The sequence below is a fragment of the Trichosurus vulpecula genome, chromosome 8, assembly GCF_011100635.1.
Source record: "Trichosurus vulpecula isolate mTriVul1 chromosome 8, mTriVul1.pri, whole genome shotgun sequence".
Lineage (NCBI taxonomy): Eukaryota > Metazoa > Chordata > Mammalia > Diprotodontia > Phalangeridae > Trichosurus > Trichosurus vulpecula.
Genome location: NC_050580.1, coordinates 32,893,508 through 32,907,413, shown reverse-complemented (window position 1 = coordinate 32,907,413; position 13,906 = coordinate 32,893,508). Strand labels below are relative to the sequence as shown.

General features: G+C 48.2%; 1 protein-coding gene across 1 annotated transcript in view; it reads right to left on the bottom strand.

The window, feature by feature from the left end:
* The window catches only part of COL13A1 (collagen type XIII alpha 1 chain), a 206,236-nt gene that overhangs the window by 44,979 nt on the left and 147,351 nt on the right, over window positions 1–13,906 (bottom strand). Inside the window, exons 19-20 of the mRNA XM_036736467.1 lie at window positions 3,954–3,998; window positions 3,134–3,166 (exon numbers count right to left, since the gene is read on the bottom strand). Coding sequence (XP_036592362.1) covers window positions 3,134–3,166; window positions 3,954–3,998 — 78 coding nt within the window. The remainder of the gene's footprint in view (window positions 1–3,133; window positions 3,167–3,953; window positions 3,999–13,906) is intronic.

Here is a 13,906-nt window from a genome sequence, read left to right as displayed (position 1 = left end):
GGACCTTTCTGGGTTTTGTTTTGTTTCTGTTTTACAGTGAAAGATGACAGTGGGCACGATGGATATCGTTTTGGACTTTGGGCTTGAATCCTAGCTCATAGCCTTACTCCCCAGGTGACCCTCGGTCACTCAGCCCCTCTGGGTCTCAGTTTACCCAACTCTAAAAAGGGTTGGACTCTAAGGTTCTTTCTGATCTCCAACAGTGATCCTATGACTCTTTGAGTTTGTAACCTGCTTAAACCTATTTCCATGGATAACAATGATGGAGACAGGGTAGGAGCTCTCCAGCTGAAGGGGATTCCGAAAGCTGAGCAGAGACCAACTGGATGTGGCAAATTGAAAGACCTCTAGGACCTTGGAGCTTGGTACAGTGTACAGAGTCAGGGTTTGGAGTCAGGGGCCCTGTGCTCAAATCTACCACTTGATAGCTGTGTGATCATAGACAAATCACTTTCCTTTTTAGGTGTCAGTTTCTTTCTCGGTAAAATGAGGTTTTTGGTTGGTTTGTTTGTTTGTTTGGAGAACAAAGGACAAGCAACAATTGTTGGACCACCCGATGACCTCAAGGGCCACTTTTAGCTTCAATCCTAAGGCAATCACCTTAGGTCACCTTTCCATTTATTCTTTGTTTACCTTTTCTATTCCGATACATTGCTTTCCACATTAGAAAGTAAATTCCTTGAGGAATTTACTCTTTTTTAGCTTGGAGCAGGATCTGGCACAAACAATTTAAGAAATGTTTGTCAATGGGTTACGTGGCCCCTGCATCTGGACCTTTCAGCTCCAAGATCCACATGCCTAACGCTATATTTTGAATTGTTCTCACTGTATTTTGGACCCCTGACCAGGACCCCAGGACTATTTTGGCAGCATGGCTAAACCAGGAAGGGTACCCCTAGGCAAAGATTCTTCTCCATTTGCCACGCTCGGTCCAAGCCCCTGAGAAACAATCTAATCCAGGGATTCTTTCTTAGGGTCAATGGACACCAAGGCATCTGTGAATAGATTTCAAGTGGTCTGTGAACTTGGACTGGAAAAAGTACAGGTTTATTTCAATACGATTGGCATGAATCTGAGAAGGGGTCCACAGGTTTCACCAAAGAGATCCAACACACACACACACACACACACACACACACACACCCCTTCCGATCTAATCCAACCTTCTCATTCTACAGAGATAAAGGAAACTAAGTTTTAGAGAATGACAATGACTTGTCCAAAGTCATACCCAGGTAGTAAGCAGGTGAGACTGGATTGGAACCCAGGTCCTCTGACTCCAAGTCTGTTGTTCCAAGATGAGAGGTGGCCTGGGCCAGGGGAAACTGGGATTTTTTTTTGAGTTCCTTTATGCAAATGCTACTCCCAGTAGGGTCACACACAGGAACTGGGTTGGGAGTGGGATGAGTCATGGAGAGAATAGTGGAAGCAGGAATGATGCACTGGAGGCCACGTGTGGCCGGATCAGTGGCTGTGAGAGCTGAGAGAGGGTTTGCAGGAGATGAGGTAGGAAACCCAACAGCAAACACCAGGTGCTTTGCTGAGGAGGTCCAGAGGTACAGAAACTGGGTGTCCTTTGCCACTAGTGCCCACCCAAACCCACCCAACAATTTCCAGATGTTGGGAAAGGACACGAAAGCCCAGAGCAATTGTAGTAGTGGGGGGCAGCCCTGCCAAGAAAACTTGAACCAGCCATAGCAATACTTTGGCCCTGGCTCACCATGTGATCAGGAAAGATGGGAAAACAAGGAATGAAAGGAAAAAGGGAAAGAAATTCAGAGGCAGAAAATGTCCTGGCCTTTCAGAGCAGTGCCCAGGGAGAGTTGCTGGATCGTCTTGAAATCACAAAGACCTGAGTTCAAATCCTGACTTTGACACATACCACCTGTGTGACTGTGGACAAACATCTCAACCCCTCACTGCCCCCAGGCCTTCCGGAGGCTATAAGCTATAGCTGAAGTGTGGATCTGCATCCCCCAAAAGCCTCCTTGCTTTGGCTGAATACTTTTCAAAACGGGAAAACAATCATGATGTAATTCGTCCTTACTGCCTTCCATCATTTCCTTCCCTATTTGGGGAGCCCCAGTCCTCGTGGCAGGGGCAGGAAGATGACCGCATCCTAGATTTCGAGCTGGAATGGACGGCTGAGATCTTCCCATTCCACGTCTCTCATCACAGAAGAGGAATCTGGCACTTTCCAAAGCAAAGCGAATTGCCTCAATTCTTACACGCAGTAAGTAGCAAAGCCAGAATTCGAATTTGTGTCCTCTGATACCACATGCAGCAGCTCCCTTTTTGTGGTACCAAGAGGAGGCCTGGGATCCCTGGGGGAGGTTCTAGCCTGGTTAGGAGTCAGCTAGATCAGAGAGGAGAAGGTATGTATGGGGTAGGGGAGGAGCCTATTTGGATCAATTTATGTCGAATGTAAGCGCTTGGAAAATCTTAAGGCACAAGTGCTCACTGTCACCTTCCTGAGCTCAAACCTGGCTGTGTGACCCTGGGCAAGTCACTTCACCCAGTTTGCCTCAGTTTCCTTATCTGTAAAATGAGCTGGAGAAGGAAATAGCAAACTGCTGCACTAGATTAGCCAAGAAAACCCCAGACAGGGTCAGTCAGAGACGACTGAAGTTACCTAATAACAGCAACAGCATTTACGTAGTGTTTTAAAGGCTCGCAAAGTGTTTTACAGACATTACCTCATTGGATCCTCACAACAGCCCTGAGAAGTAGGTGCGATTATTAACCCTGTTTTTACAGATGAGGATACTGAGGCAGAGAAGTTAAGTGACTTGCTTGGGGTCATACTTCTAAGGCTGGATTTGAACTCCGGTCTTCCTGACTCCAGGACCAGTGCTCTGTGCCCTGTGGCGCCCCCAGCTGCAGTGTGTTTCCTCCTCAGCCAGCCTGGGAGGCTGGTGGAACATATGTTATTAATCAATCAATCAATTATCAATTTTACTGATGAGTAAACTAAGGCAGAGAAAGGGAAGGTGGGGAAGGTCACCCAGGAAGTAAGGGCTGGGGTTTGAGTTCAAGGGCCTCTTCAAGGACCCGCCCTTTCTCCTTGACCACATTGTCCCAGCACTGCCCCTGATCCTGCCCCTCCCAGACGAAGTTTTAAAGTCAAACTGACCTTCATCCCGAAGGCATCTGTCCCCGGAGCCCCCTGACAGAGAGAAAAGACAAGGGCACTTATGGGAGGAAGGAGAAAGACAAACGAGAATGTAGGACACACTCACACCATGCACGTGCCTCCTGAAGCCCTGTCTCCTCTGATCTCCCAAAGCTGGGCCACCCAGGCGGTCTTCCCTTCCTGCAGCAGTCCAAGGGAGCGGGGGCCAGGCTAGGTTCCCTGTGGCATGGGGTCCACTGAGGGGGGAAGGAAGTGCCGCACAGAAAAGACAGGCAAGGCTTCTGGGGAGGGCCCCAGCTCGAGGCCCCACAGAGCCCCTGGGGAGGGGGATTCTCTCAGGTCTCAGGGAATCCCAGGGATTCAGGGCAGAGGAGAGAAGCTGACTATTGCGCCAGAAAGCCGCCAGCTCCTCCTCTTCTCAGACAGGTTACCTGGGACTCTGGGGTTGAAAGGAAAGAAGGACCAGGGGAAGGCCAAGAAAAATGATCAGGCCAGATCTTTGGGAATTTCCTCAGAGGTGGAGGTGGAGAGATGACAGCCTTCAGGGAGGAGGCTTTGAGGAAGAGATAAGATTGACCCCCTCCAGTTTCTAGCAGGCTTTAGGGAATAGTAATATTAGGGAACAGTACTATGAGGAAGACACTTCAGTTACTATTATGTCCATTTTTACAGATGAGGAAACTGAGGCACAAATGGGAAGGTGACTGGCCCAAGGACACACACAGCAAGCTAGAGTCAGAGCCAGGATCAGGTAGTGAGGGAGAGAGAGAAAAAAGTGCAGGGAAAGCAGCAGAGCTCAGTCCATTCTCCTGAAAGGTACCTTGGGTCCCGGCCTTCCTGGCATCCCGGGCATGCCCCTCTCCCCCTGAAGTAAGAAATGAGAAACAAGAGTGAGTATAGCTGCATGGGCATTGGGCACCAGCATGAGGCCCTGCGCAGGATGAGCCAAGGGCGTCTTTGCCAGAGATCTAGAAAGCGTGATCTTCAGAAGAATTCACATTTCTACGGAGACTGACGTTTGCAGAGCCCTTTCCCCCTGCTCCTGTGACACTGGATGGGCGAGTATGATCATACCCACTTTATAAGGGGGCAAGTTGGGGCTCAGAGGTGACAAAGCTAGGAAGAGCTGAAACCAGTACCTGATGCCAGATCCCATCTCTCCAAGACATTTTCCACTACTCTGTGCGTGACCGAGGGGCTTATCTGGCCCCAGATCCACTCCCAGCGAGTCTCCAGAAGAGGAGTGAACCTAGGACCTTAGATTCGAGCTGGAAGGGACGCTGGAGGCCAATCCAATCTAACCCCTTCATTTTACACATGAGGAAACTGAGGCTCGGAATAGTAGGTGACCCAGTGTCCTTTCCACTGCACCGAGAAGGGTCCAGGGGACTGAGGCAAGCTGCTCATCCTGCAATTTGCCCTGACATTTAACACCAAGTAAGCCTTCCCTCAAGTCACCATGGTGCTGTCAGCTTTAAAAAGAACTACCCTTACGAAAACAAAATGCTGAGAGGATGGGGCAGGCGTTACAATGCCCATTGTACAGGTGAGGAAACAAGTTTGGAAAGCTCAGCTAGTAAGATCAGGATTTGAACCCAGGGTCTCCGATTCCAAGCTGAGTACCACAATGTCTGCTCGAGCCTGGCAGCAGCACCCCTTTATCTTTTTGCTTGAAGGCTCCCGGAGGATCCTTCCTCTCCTGTTTCCTAGGGCTGGTCCATCCCGCAGGGCAGTGACACATCTGGGCACTTGTCCAGGGGCCTGTGGGGCCACCTGCATTTCCCTGGGGTTGGGGGGAGGGATGAATCATGCTGGCAGCTCCCCTCCCCCCTCCTCCGCCCCCACTGATTCAATAAATGCTTTTTGACTGATTGACTCATATCATGGGAGCTTGCCCAGTCAGCTTGGTGGAGGCTTCCAGTTCTTCCCACATCCCCTTCATCACCTGACCATCAATTTTTTTTAAAGTGGTCGGATTGCTCTGATGTCAATTAGGAGAAGAGATAGATCAGCTTTCCTTTTCTAAGGGGATAATTTTCAAGCTGGAGAGATTATCTTCATTTTACAGATGGAGAAACTGAGGCTCAGGACCCCTTCTGGGAATCGACGGAAGTCCTCTTGCCTCCAAATCCAGCCCTTAGTCTCCCACCGTACAATTATCACCAATTTTTAATTTTTGTTGAACCGGAGAAAAAGGCGGTAGTGGGTGACAAGACGGGGATCAGCAGATAAGAGCAACTCAACATTTCCATTCACTGAATTCTTACAACAAACCCCATTCTTACGCCTGTTCTGCAGATGAGGAAGCCGAGTTCCTACTGCCTAAAGCATGAATCTGACCACACCACTCTCCAGCTCAAGACCCTTCAATGCCTCCCTACTGTCCTTAGGGTAAGATACAAACTCTTCCGTTTGGCATCAAAAGCTTTTCACCATTTGGCTCTGGCTTGTCTTTCCATGCTTCTCCTTCAACTCCATTTTCCATTCAAATTTTGTACCAATTGCCCCCCTCCCCATGCCAGGAAAGCCCTCCCTCCTCATGCCTGGCTCTTTTACATCTCAGCTCACATAACACCTCCTCCATGAAGCCCACCCAGTGCCCTCCCTACTCCCAAGTTACTTGTATTTCTTTTGTACACACAGTTTCTCCCAGACTGGTGGTCAGTTCCTTGAGATCAGGGACGGTCTCACTTTTGTCTTCACATCCTGCCTGGCACATAGTAGGCACTTAAGTTGAATCCCCGTCTATCAGTGGTTCAGTTGGGGGAGGAGCATGGGACAACAAACCACCATTCTTTGGGCAGGAAGCCCCCCAGGGCCTGACCCCCAGTTTAAGAACTTTGGGCTGCGCCCGGGTCTGTGGTTACTGCCCATTTCCTGAAGGCCGGAGTCACCAAATGGTGATTCTGCAGCTGATTCCTGTGGCCTTCCCTTAGTCCCTACCTCCTCTGCCCTTCACTTCTGGCGTCTCAAGACAATGGTGAGGTCAGCAGGGTCTGTGCGGGGAGTCAAAGACCCCCGAATAGCTTCCATTTAGTCTCAATGACCTCTTCACCCCTACTTGCCTCTAGGATCAGCCTCTCATTCTGGAAATGACCAAGTTCCTCTTAACCCACATCTCAAAATCCCCTCTGGGCAGCAGCAGGAAGGAGGGAGGTTTCCCAGCTTGACCCTGATTGCCTCCAAAAATTCTTCCTTCTTCCACAATAATTAGAAATAACCTGCTTAAAGCACAGGTGTGAACATGATGCTTCCTCCCTTAAAAACTTCAGTGGCTCACTATTACCTGTCAACTATGGTGCAGTGGATAGGGCACTATGCCTGGAGTCAGGAAGAGTCAACTTCATGAGTTCAAATCTGGCCTCAGACACTTCCTAGCCATGTGACCCTGGTCAAGTCACTTCACCCTGCTTGCCTCAGTCTTCTCTGTAAAATGAGCTAGAGAAGGAAATGCCAAACCACTCCAGTATCTTTGCCAAGAAAATCCCAAAAGGGTCACAAAGAGTCAGGCACGACTGAAACAATTAAAAAACAAAATATAAACACTTCATTGTGGTGTTCAAGGCCCTCCCAAAGTCTTTTCTTTCACGTACTCTATATTAAGCAAAATCCAATAATTGAATAAATATTTATTAAATGCCTACTATGGGCCAGGCACTGCGCTAAGCACTGTGGATATAAATAATAAAAAGAAAGACATCTGAACAATTCACTGACCCTCGATCTCAATCTCAATCCAACCCCTGAGCTTCTGAGTGGGGGATTCTATATGGTGGAGTGTATAAAATGCAAGACTTGGAGTCAGGAACATCTGAGTTCAAATCCTGCCTCAGATCCTCCCATCCTGTGTGACTCTGAGCAAGTCACTTAACTCCTCAAGGCCTCAGTTTACTCAGTTTATCTGTAAAATTGTGATAATATAATGTTACCTAACTCATAGGATTGCCGCAAGGCTTGACTAAATTAAAATATTTAAAATACTTTGCAAACTTTAAAGCACTGTGTATTACTATAGTTATTATTAATATTAGTCTTCTCCAATGCCTGTGGAAATCCTGACTCTCCTGGAATTAGGAAGATCTGCATCCAGATCTTGCCTCAGACATTTACTAGCTGTGTGACCCTAGGCAAATCACTTAGCCTTGCTTGGCTCAGTTTCCTTATTTGTAAAGTGGGATAACAATAGCACCATGAGATAATAAAAGGCTTAGTACAGTGTCTGCCACATAGTAGGCATTTGATAAATGTTTGTTTCCTTCCTTCTTCCAGTTCAGGCCACCTTGTCTTCTGAAGTCCCAAGTGGAAAAGTGACCTTTGAAATTTTTTTTCTGTTTTAACCCTCTCCTTTATCCTTCTCTGCATCAGGCTTATTTGTGTCCAGGAGGTATCCCCTCATAGTAAGCTCTTTTTTTTTTTGTTTTTGTTTCAGACCCGTGGGTTTTTAAGTTTGTTTCGCTTTGGTTTTGGCATAGAGAACTCCCCAGTGAGGACTCTGATGCAGATTGTCAAATACTTTGCAACTTAAGAGTCCTAGAGCATTTCTTGGGGGTGCTGAGAAATAAACTGAGCAGATAATATGCATCAGCGGCAGGTCTCTAACCCAGGGCTCCCTGTCTTTCTGGCCAGCTCCCCTACCCACTATGCCGGCTCGCTATTTATTTATTACTAGTATTACGATCATAACTCTTATTATTATGACAATACCAATAACAGCTGACTTCTAGAGTGCTTTAAGTTTTGCAGAGGGTTTTACATATGTTCTCTCTTCCCATTTTCACACAATGCTGTTCTGAATAGCTAATCAGTGTCTGAGAGCGTTTTTTTTGAGGCTGTGAGCTCTATCTTGTTTCATCTTTGTTGTCCTGGAACCCAGCCCGGGGTACAGCGGATGTTTGCTGAGTTGATTTGGGGCCAGATGTACCTTGGGAGGTTACTAGAAGGCTCAGAAGGTGCCATCCTAAATTGCGCCTTTGAGATCCACCTGTTGACCGTAAATACTGCCTGTCCCGCTTACTGCTTCTCTGCTCAGATGCTATAGGGATGGTCCATTCATCTACCTGGGAGGGAGCTGGGAAGGAGCCTGGCCCTGTGGTCCCATTTGCCTGTAGTGGCCAGTAGGGGGTAGCACAGGACCTTGGTTGGAGACCCCATTATCCTTGGAGAAGGTCTGGTCCCAGGCTCTCCTCCCTCAACCTTTCCCACTCCCCAAGCCCGCTTGCCTCCCACGGCCACCTCTTGCTCAGCCAGAGCCACCTGGGTGGCCTTTTGGTGGGATCAGTGTGGCTTTTCCTAGCATTGTTCCCTCTCAGGTCCCTTGTCCAGTGGAAGCCAGGTCACCGGGCTTCCTGGACAATCTGGATGGCCCTTCTCTCATGGGGATATCTTGCAGACCTTTCAGCTCTATGGGGTCCCCTGAAAGGCCACTGCAAACTTATTCTTCCCTCCTCAAGGACATCACAGAGAAAACATCCAGGGAACCGAGATGGGGGACGGAGGGCAACTGCCTGGTCAGTTCACCGGCTTAAGGTCTAATCTAAGATCACAGCATCCTAGAATCCTGGGTCTAGAGCTCAGAGGGCTCTAAGAGGCCAGCGAGTCCAACCTTCCCACTCTACAGATGGGGAAACTGAGGCTCCTAAAGTAACACAGCATGTCCAAGCTCACACAGGTGGGATTTGAACTCAGATCCTTTAACTCCAGAGACAGTATTCTTTCCACAGTACCAAGCAAACTGACTTGGCGCTTTGCTTTCTCCTCCTTGTAAGAAAAGCTGGTGGGACACTGGATAGAGGCTGGGTCTAGAATCAGGAAGACCCGGGTTCAAATCAACCTCAGACACTTACTAGCTGTGTGACCCTGGACAAATCACTTAACTTGTGTCTGCCTCAGTTTTCTCAGCTAGGGATAACAATAAATTATAAAAATAATAAAATGGGTGTAATAGTAGCCCCTACCTTCCAGGGCTGTTGTGAGGAGCAAATGAGAAAATGTCTGATATACAGTAAGCACTTCATAAATGCACATTCCCTCCCTCTTCCTCCCTTCTGTCCCCTTTTTAGGTTGTCAGGGGTGGGAATGGGGGAGGAGGACATTGAAACTGTCCTCATTTCAATTATCCTTTAATTGTCAGTGGGTTTTAAATGGAGCCTGCCCTTCAGTCCCCATCTTTCCTTTGGTTATTGTCTATGTGACCTTAGGGTGGTTGCTTCCCATCTCTGGTGCTCAGTTTTTAATTCTCTGCAAAATGAGGGATCTGGACTGAAAGTGACTGAATGAATTCTCCCGTCTCTGTGAGTGGGTGCGGGCTGGGTGCACTGGCTGCTTGGATCTTGTCTTTAGGTGGGAAATGGGTAAGGCTTGGGGAGTGAGGAAGTTTCTGGCTCCTTTCTCCAGCTCTTCCTTACTCAGTTTTGGCATGCCCCACCCAGCCAACTGCTCTGGGAATAAATGCTCGGCAGAAGGCCTGGGGGCCTGCAGCCAACTTCTGCTCTGGGCTCTGGCCTTTAAGAAGCAATCGGTCAGGTCGTGATCCCAAGTACTCCGAGAAGGTCTGTTGGAGCCACTCCTATGGAAGTGTGGGTGACTAATTCTCTAAAGTCCGTTTAAGCCTGTGGTGGGCTTTTCTCTCTGGGTTTATAACAGTCTCTGACCTGGAGGCTTGGAATAGAAAATGTCCATTCTGAATAGAGGCAGATGTGCCAAGTGTGCTTATGGATAAGGGTAAAGGAAAGGGTGGAGGTGGGGGGGGGGGAGATAGAAGAGATAGAGAAGGGAAGGGAAGGGAAGGGAAGGGAAGGGAAGAGAAGAGAAGGGAAAGGAAGGGAAGGGAAAGTTAGGGAAGGGAAGATTAAGGAAGGGAAGGGAAAGGTCCCTCAAAATCTCTAAGCTATATATGAAAGTGCATGGGAAGATGTGTGTATGATGTGTGTGTGTGTTCAGTAATTTCAGTCTCGTCTGACTCTCTGTGACCCCATTTGGGATTTTCTTGGCAAAGATACTGGAGTGGTTTGTCATTTCCTTCTCCAGCTCATTTTACAGATGAGGAAACTGAGGCAAACAGGGTGAAATGACTCTCCCAGAGTCACACGGCTAGTAGGTATCTGAGGCCAGATTTGAATTCAGGTCCTCCTGACTCCAGACCTGGTGTTCCATCCACTGCATCACCTATCTGCCCAAGAGGAAGGTTGGTAAAGTAGAAAGAGCATGGGATTTGGAGTCAAAAGACATAGGTTTAAATCCTGATCATGCCCTCCACTACCTTCCTGTCTTTGGGAATGTTACTTCCCCTAGAATAAAGGAGGGAGACTAGAATGACCTCACAGAACTTCAGAGCTGCTCTGTTGTCCGAGGATACAAGCTTGAGTTGGGTTATGAGAGGCCTGGAGTCTAGAGGGTCCAGGACTTGGTGGTGATAGGCTGGGGGAGGGGATAGTCTTGGTGTATTCTTTCTTCCCTGGTCAGATCACGTCTGTGGTGCTGTGTTCAATCATTGGTACCATATTTGAGGAAGGCTGTTGATAAGCTGGAGAGTGTCCAGAGAAGCAGAAAGAGGACAGTGACAGGCCTAGAGTTCATGTTGTATTTTAATCAATTGAAGAAAATGGGGGTGGTCAGCTTGGAGAGGAGAAGACTCAGGACAGGGGGTAGGGCGGAGGGACACAATTGGTGTCTTCATGGATCTGAAGGGCGTCAGGTGGAAGGACGATTATGCTTGTTCTCTTGGGATCCCAACGTCAGAATAGGGGCAATGAATGGAAGGTACAAAGATGCAAATTTAAGTTCAAAATCATTGAAAATCTCCTCACATTGATAGCCGTCTAAAAGTGGACCGGACCTCCTCAGAAGGTAGTGGACCGAACCTGGATGACTACTTGTTGGTTGGATCCTCCTTCAGGAATGGTTTGGACTAGGGGGACTCTGAGGCCCCATCCATCTCTAAACCCTGTGACCCAATGACCTTGGGAAAGCATAGGATAGCAGAGAGAATGCTGGGCAGGGCAGAAAGACTTGGGTTCGAGTCCCATCTCTCCCACTAATTTCCTAATTTCTCCCCTCCTCCAGCTCTCAAGCTCCTTCAATCATAGAGACTAGAAATAAATCATCCGAAGAGTCCCATCCAGCTCCGATGTCTGTGATCCTGTCGGCAGGCAGGGTAAGGGCCTCTTCGCAAGTTTCCGCTCATAAAGCTTTTTCCCATGACATGTTTTGACATGAGGCCCTGTCTAGATGTCTCTGATTTTCCATTTCCTACCTAAAAAATTTTCCATCTAAAAAGGTTTAATAGCAGGTCCTTCAGAAAAGTCTTAACAAAGCCTTCCCTGTGTGTGCATCCAGCTCTTAGGGCTGGGAAAGACAGTAGCTACATTTCCGATGTATTGGAGTATCATCGCTTGTAATCTCTGGGTGTAGGATTCTCGGAGGTCAGGGCTCAGAAAATCAATAGCTCCTTTAGTCCAAACCCCTAATTTTACAGAGAAGGAAACAAAGGCCCACGTGAAACTTCCAAACAATTGGAGGCCACACTGTAAGAGGAACTGGTCTGCCTTTGGGGAGAGTGGATTTACCCTCACAAAAGTTTTCGAAGCAAAAGAGGGTGAAAAACAAAAGCTGGTCAGCTATGATATAGAGGAGACTTTTGTTCCAGCAAAGTTTGGAGTCTGAGGCCCCTACCATTTCTAAGATTTTGTGAGAAATAAATTGCCTTGTTCAATGTCACAGAGCTGAGATTCAACAAAGTCCCAGATGCTAAATCCTCAGAGAGAAGAACATTGGATTTGTAATGATCTGGGTTCAAATCTTTGCTGCTCACTATCTATCCATGTGGCCTTAGACAAGTCACTCCATCTTTATGGGTCTCAGTTTCTCGATCTGTAAAATCAGTAGGCTATGCCAGAATTCTCCTTTCTAGCTTGACATCCCAGGATGTTTTGACTCACAAGAAGGGGCCCCGTGAACAAGGTTGTATCAGGAAACAGCCAAATTGAACAAGTTCTGGCTTCAATGGGCTCTCTGTCCTGGGACAGTTCCAGATGGAAAGGGCCATCCTTCATGGGGATGACAGGGAGGAAGGGGCGAACTCCGTGATGCACAAACCCTCGCACGTTTCTCATCCTGTGGGAGAGACTGGCTAATGCGTGATTTATGGTTGGGAGTCCCTGCTGCTCCCTGCCCTGGGAGGGTGGGGATTGGGAGGAAACCCATCAAGGAAGGAGGCCTTCAAGGTCAATGCCAGAGACAACTTACATTTCTATAGCACTTTAAGGCTTATAAATCACTTTCCCCACAGCGATCCTGTAGTGTATTATTCCCATTTTATGGAGCAGGAGATTGAGGGTCAGAGAGACCCAGGTGGAAAGGATCTTAGAAGCCCAGTTAGAATTAGAAGTCCAATTTCCTTATTTTACAGATGAGAAATTTGAGGCCCGGAGAGGTTAGTGACCCGATAAAGGCCACGTAGGTAGTAAGGATAAGGGGCAGGACTCGAGCCCAGCTCTCTTGACCCCTGGTCTAAGGCTCTTTCTACTACACCTCAGTAGAGACAGCTTGAATGAACAACTCTGGTGGCAGCAATGGGGGCTTTCGGAAACAGGCCCTCCCACCCACAAATAGAAAAACTGACTGGGAGCCGTGGGGGCCAAGAATGCTGAGGTTCACACAGACGCATTGTTCTCTGGAGTGGAAGAGGAAGGCTGGATGGAGTCTGCGAAGGCTGGAGGGGAGGTGGCCAGAAGGCGTGTTGGCGCCCCTCATCCCCCAGCCCAAATGACAAGAACAGAACAGATTGTTCTGGTGAGGGGCCCGTGAGTAGGTGCTAGGGCCCGCCCCTTCTCTCCCCTCCCTGTCCCCGCCCCTCCCCCTTCCACAGCCTGCTTACTCTTGCTGCTGTTCCCTTCCAAGGGTGAGGGAGCCCTAGTCTGGGCTAAGCCCTCTGGTTTTCTCTCTAATTCACGAGAGGAAGTGATCAGGATGATTGAAGATGACAGAGGGAATTACCTGGGCAAAGAGTCCTGCCTAAGGAGGCCAGAAGTTTGGGGGAACTTTGCTGCCTTTTAATCTGACTTGAGATTAGTCAGTCTTGCTGGGGGCTCCAAGAGGTCACTCCAGATCTAATGAGCTGAATCTAAGCAGGTGCCAGGAGGTGTTGAGGTGGGGGCTGTCCACAGAGATGGGGTTTGGATCCTCTGCCTTGGGCCTGAGATCCTGGTCCTAGTTCTCACTGACTGCATCCCCTTCGGTTTAAATGATCACATGCGAGAACCCCTACCTCCATTTTATGGATGGGGAAACTGATGAGGTCCTCAGTTTGATGTTTATAACTTAAAAACAAATTGAATGAATACTAGAAATATTTCTGTTCAGACCTAGAGAAGGAAATGGTGAAGCACTCCAGTATCTTTGCCAAGAAAACCCCAAATGGGGAAGCGAAGAGTCGGACACAACCGAAATGACTGAACAACAACCAAAAAATCATGGGACCAAGTCATGTAAGCAAAGTGTCAAACTCTGGTCAATGTATTTATGGTAGATGTCAGAGGCACTGAGAGATGGAACGGACCATGGAGACCACCTAATCCCACTCCCTTATTTTAAGATGAGGAAACTGAGGCAGAGGAAAGTCAAGTAATTTGCTCGAGGTTCTGTAGTAACATCAGAAGATTTGGACCCAAGTCCTTTCCATTGTACCACTGGGTGGCTTTGGACCAGGGGGACTTAGGGTCAGATTCCAGCTTTGGTCCTTACTGGGCAAATACATTCTGCTCTCCATTTACCTTC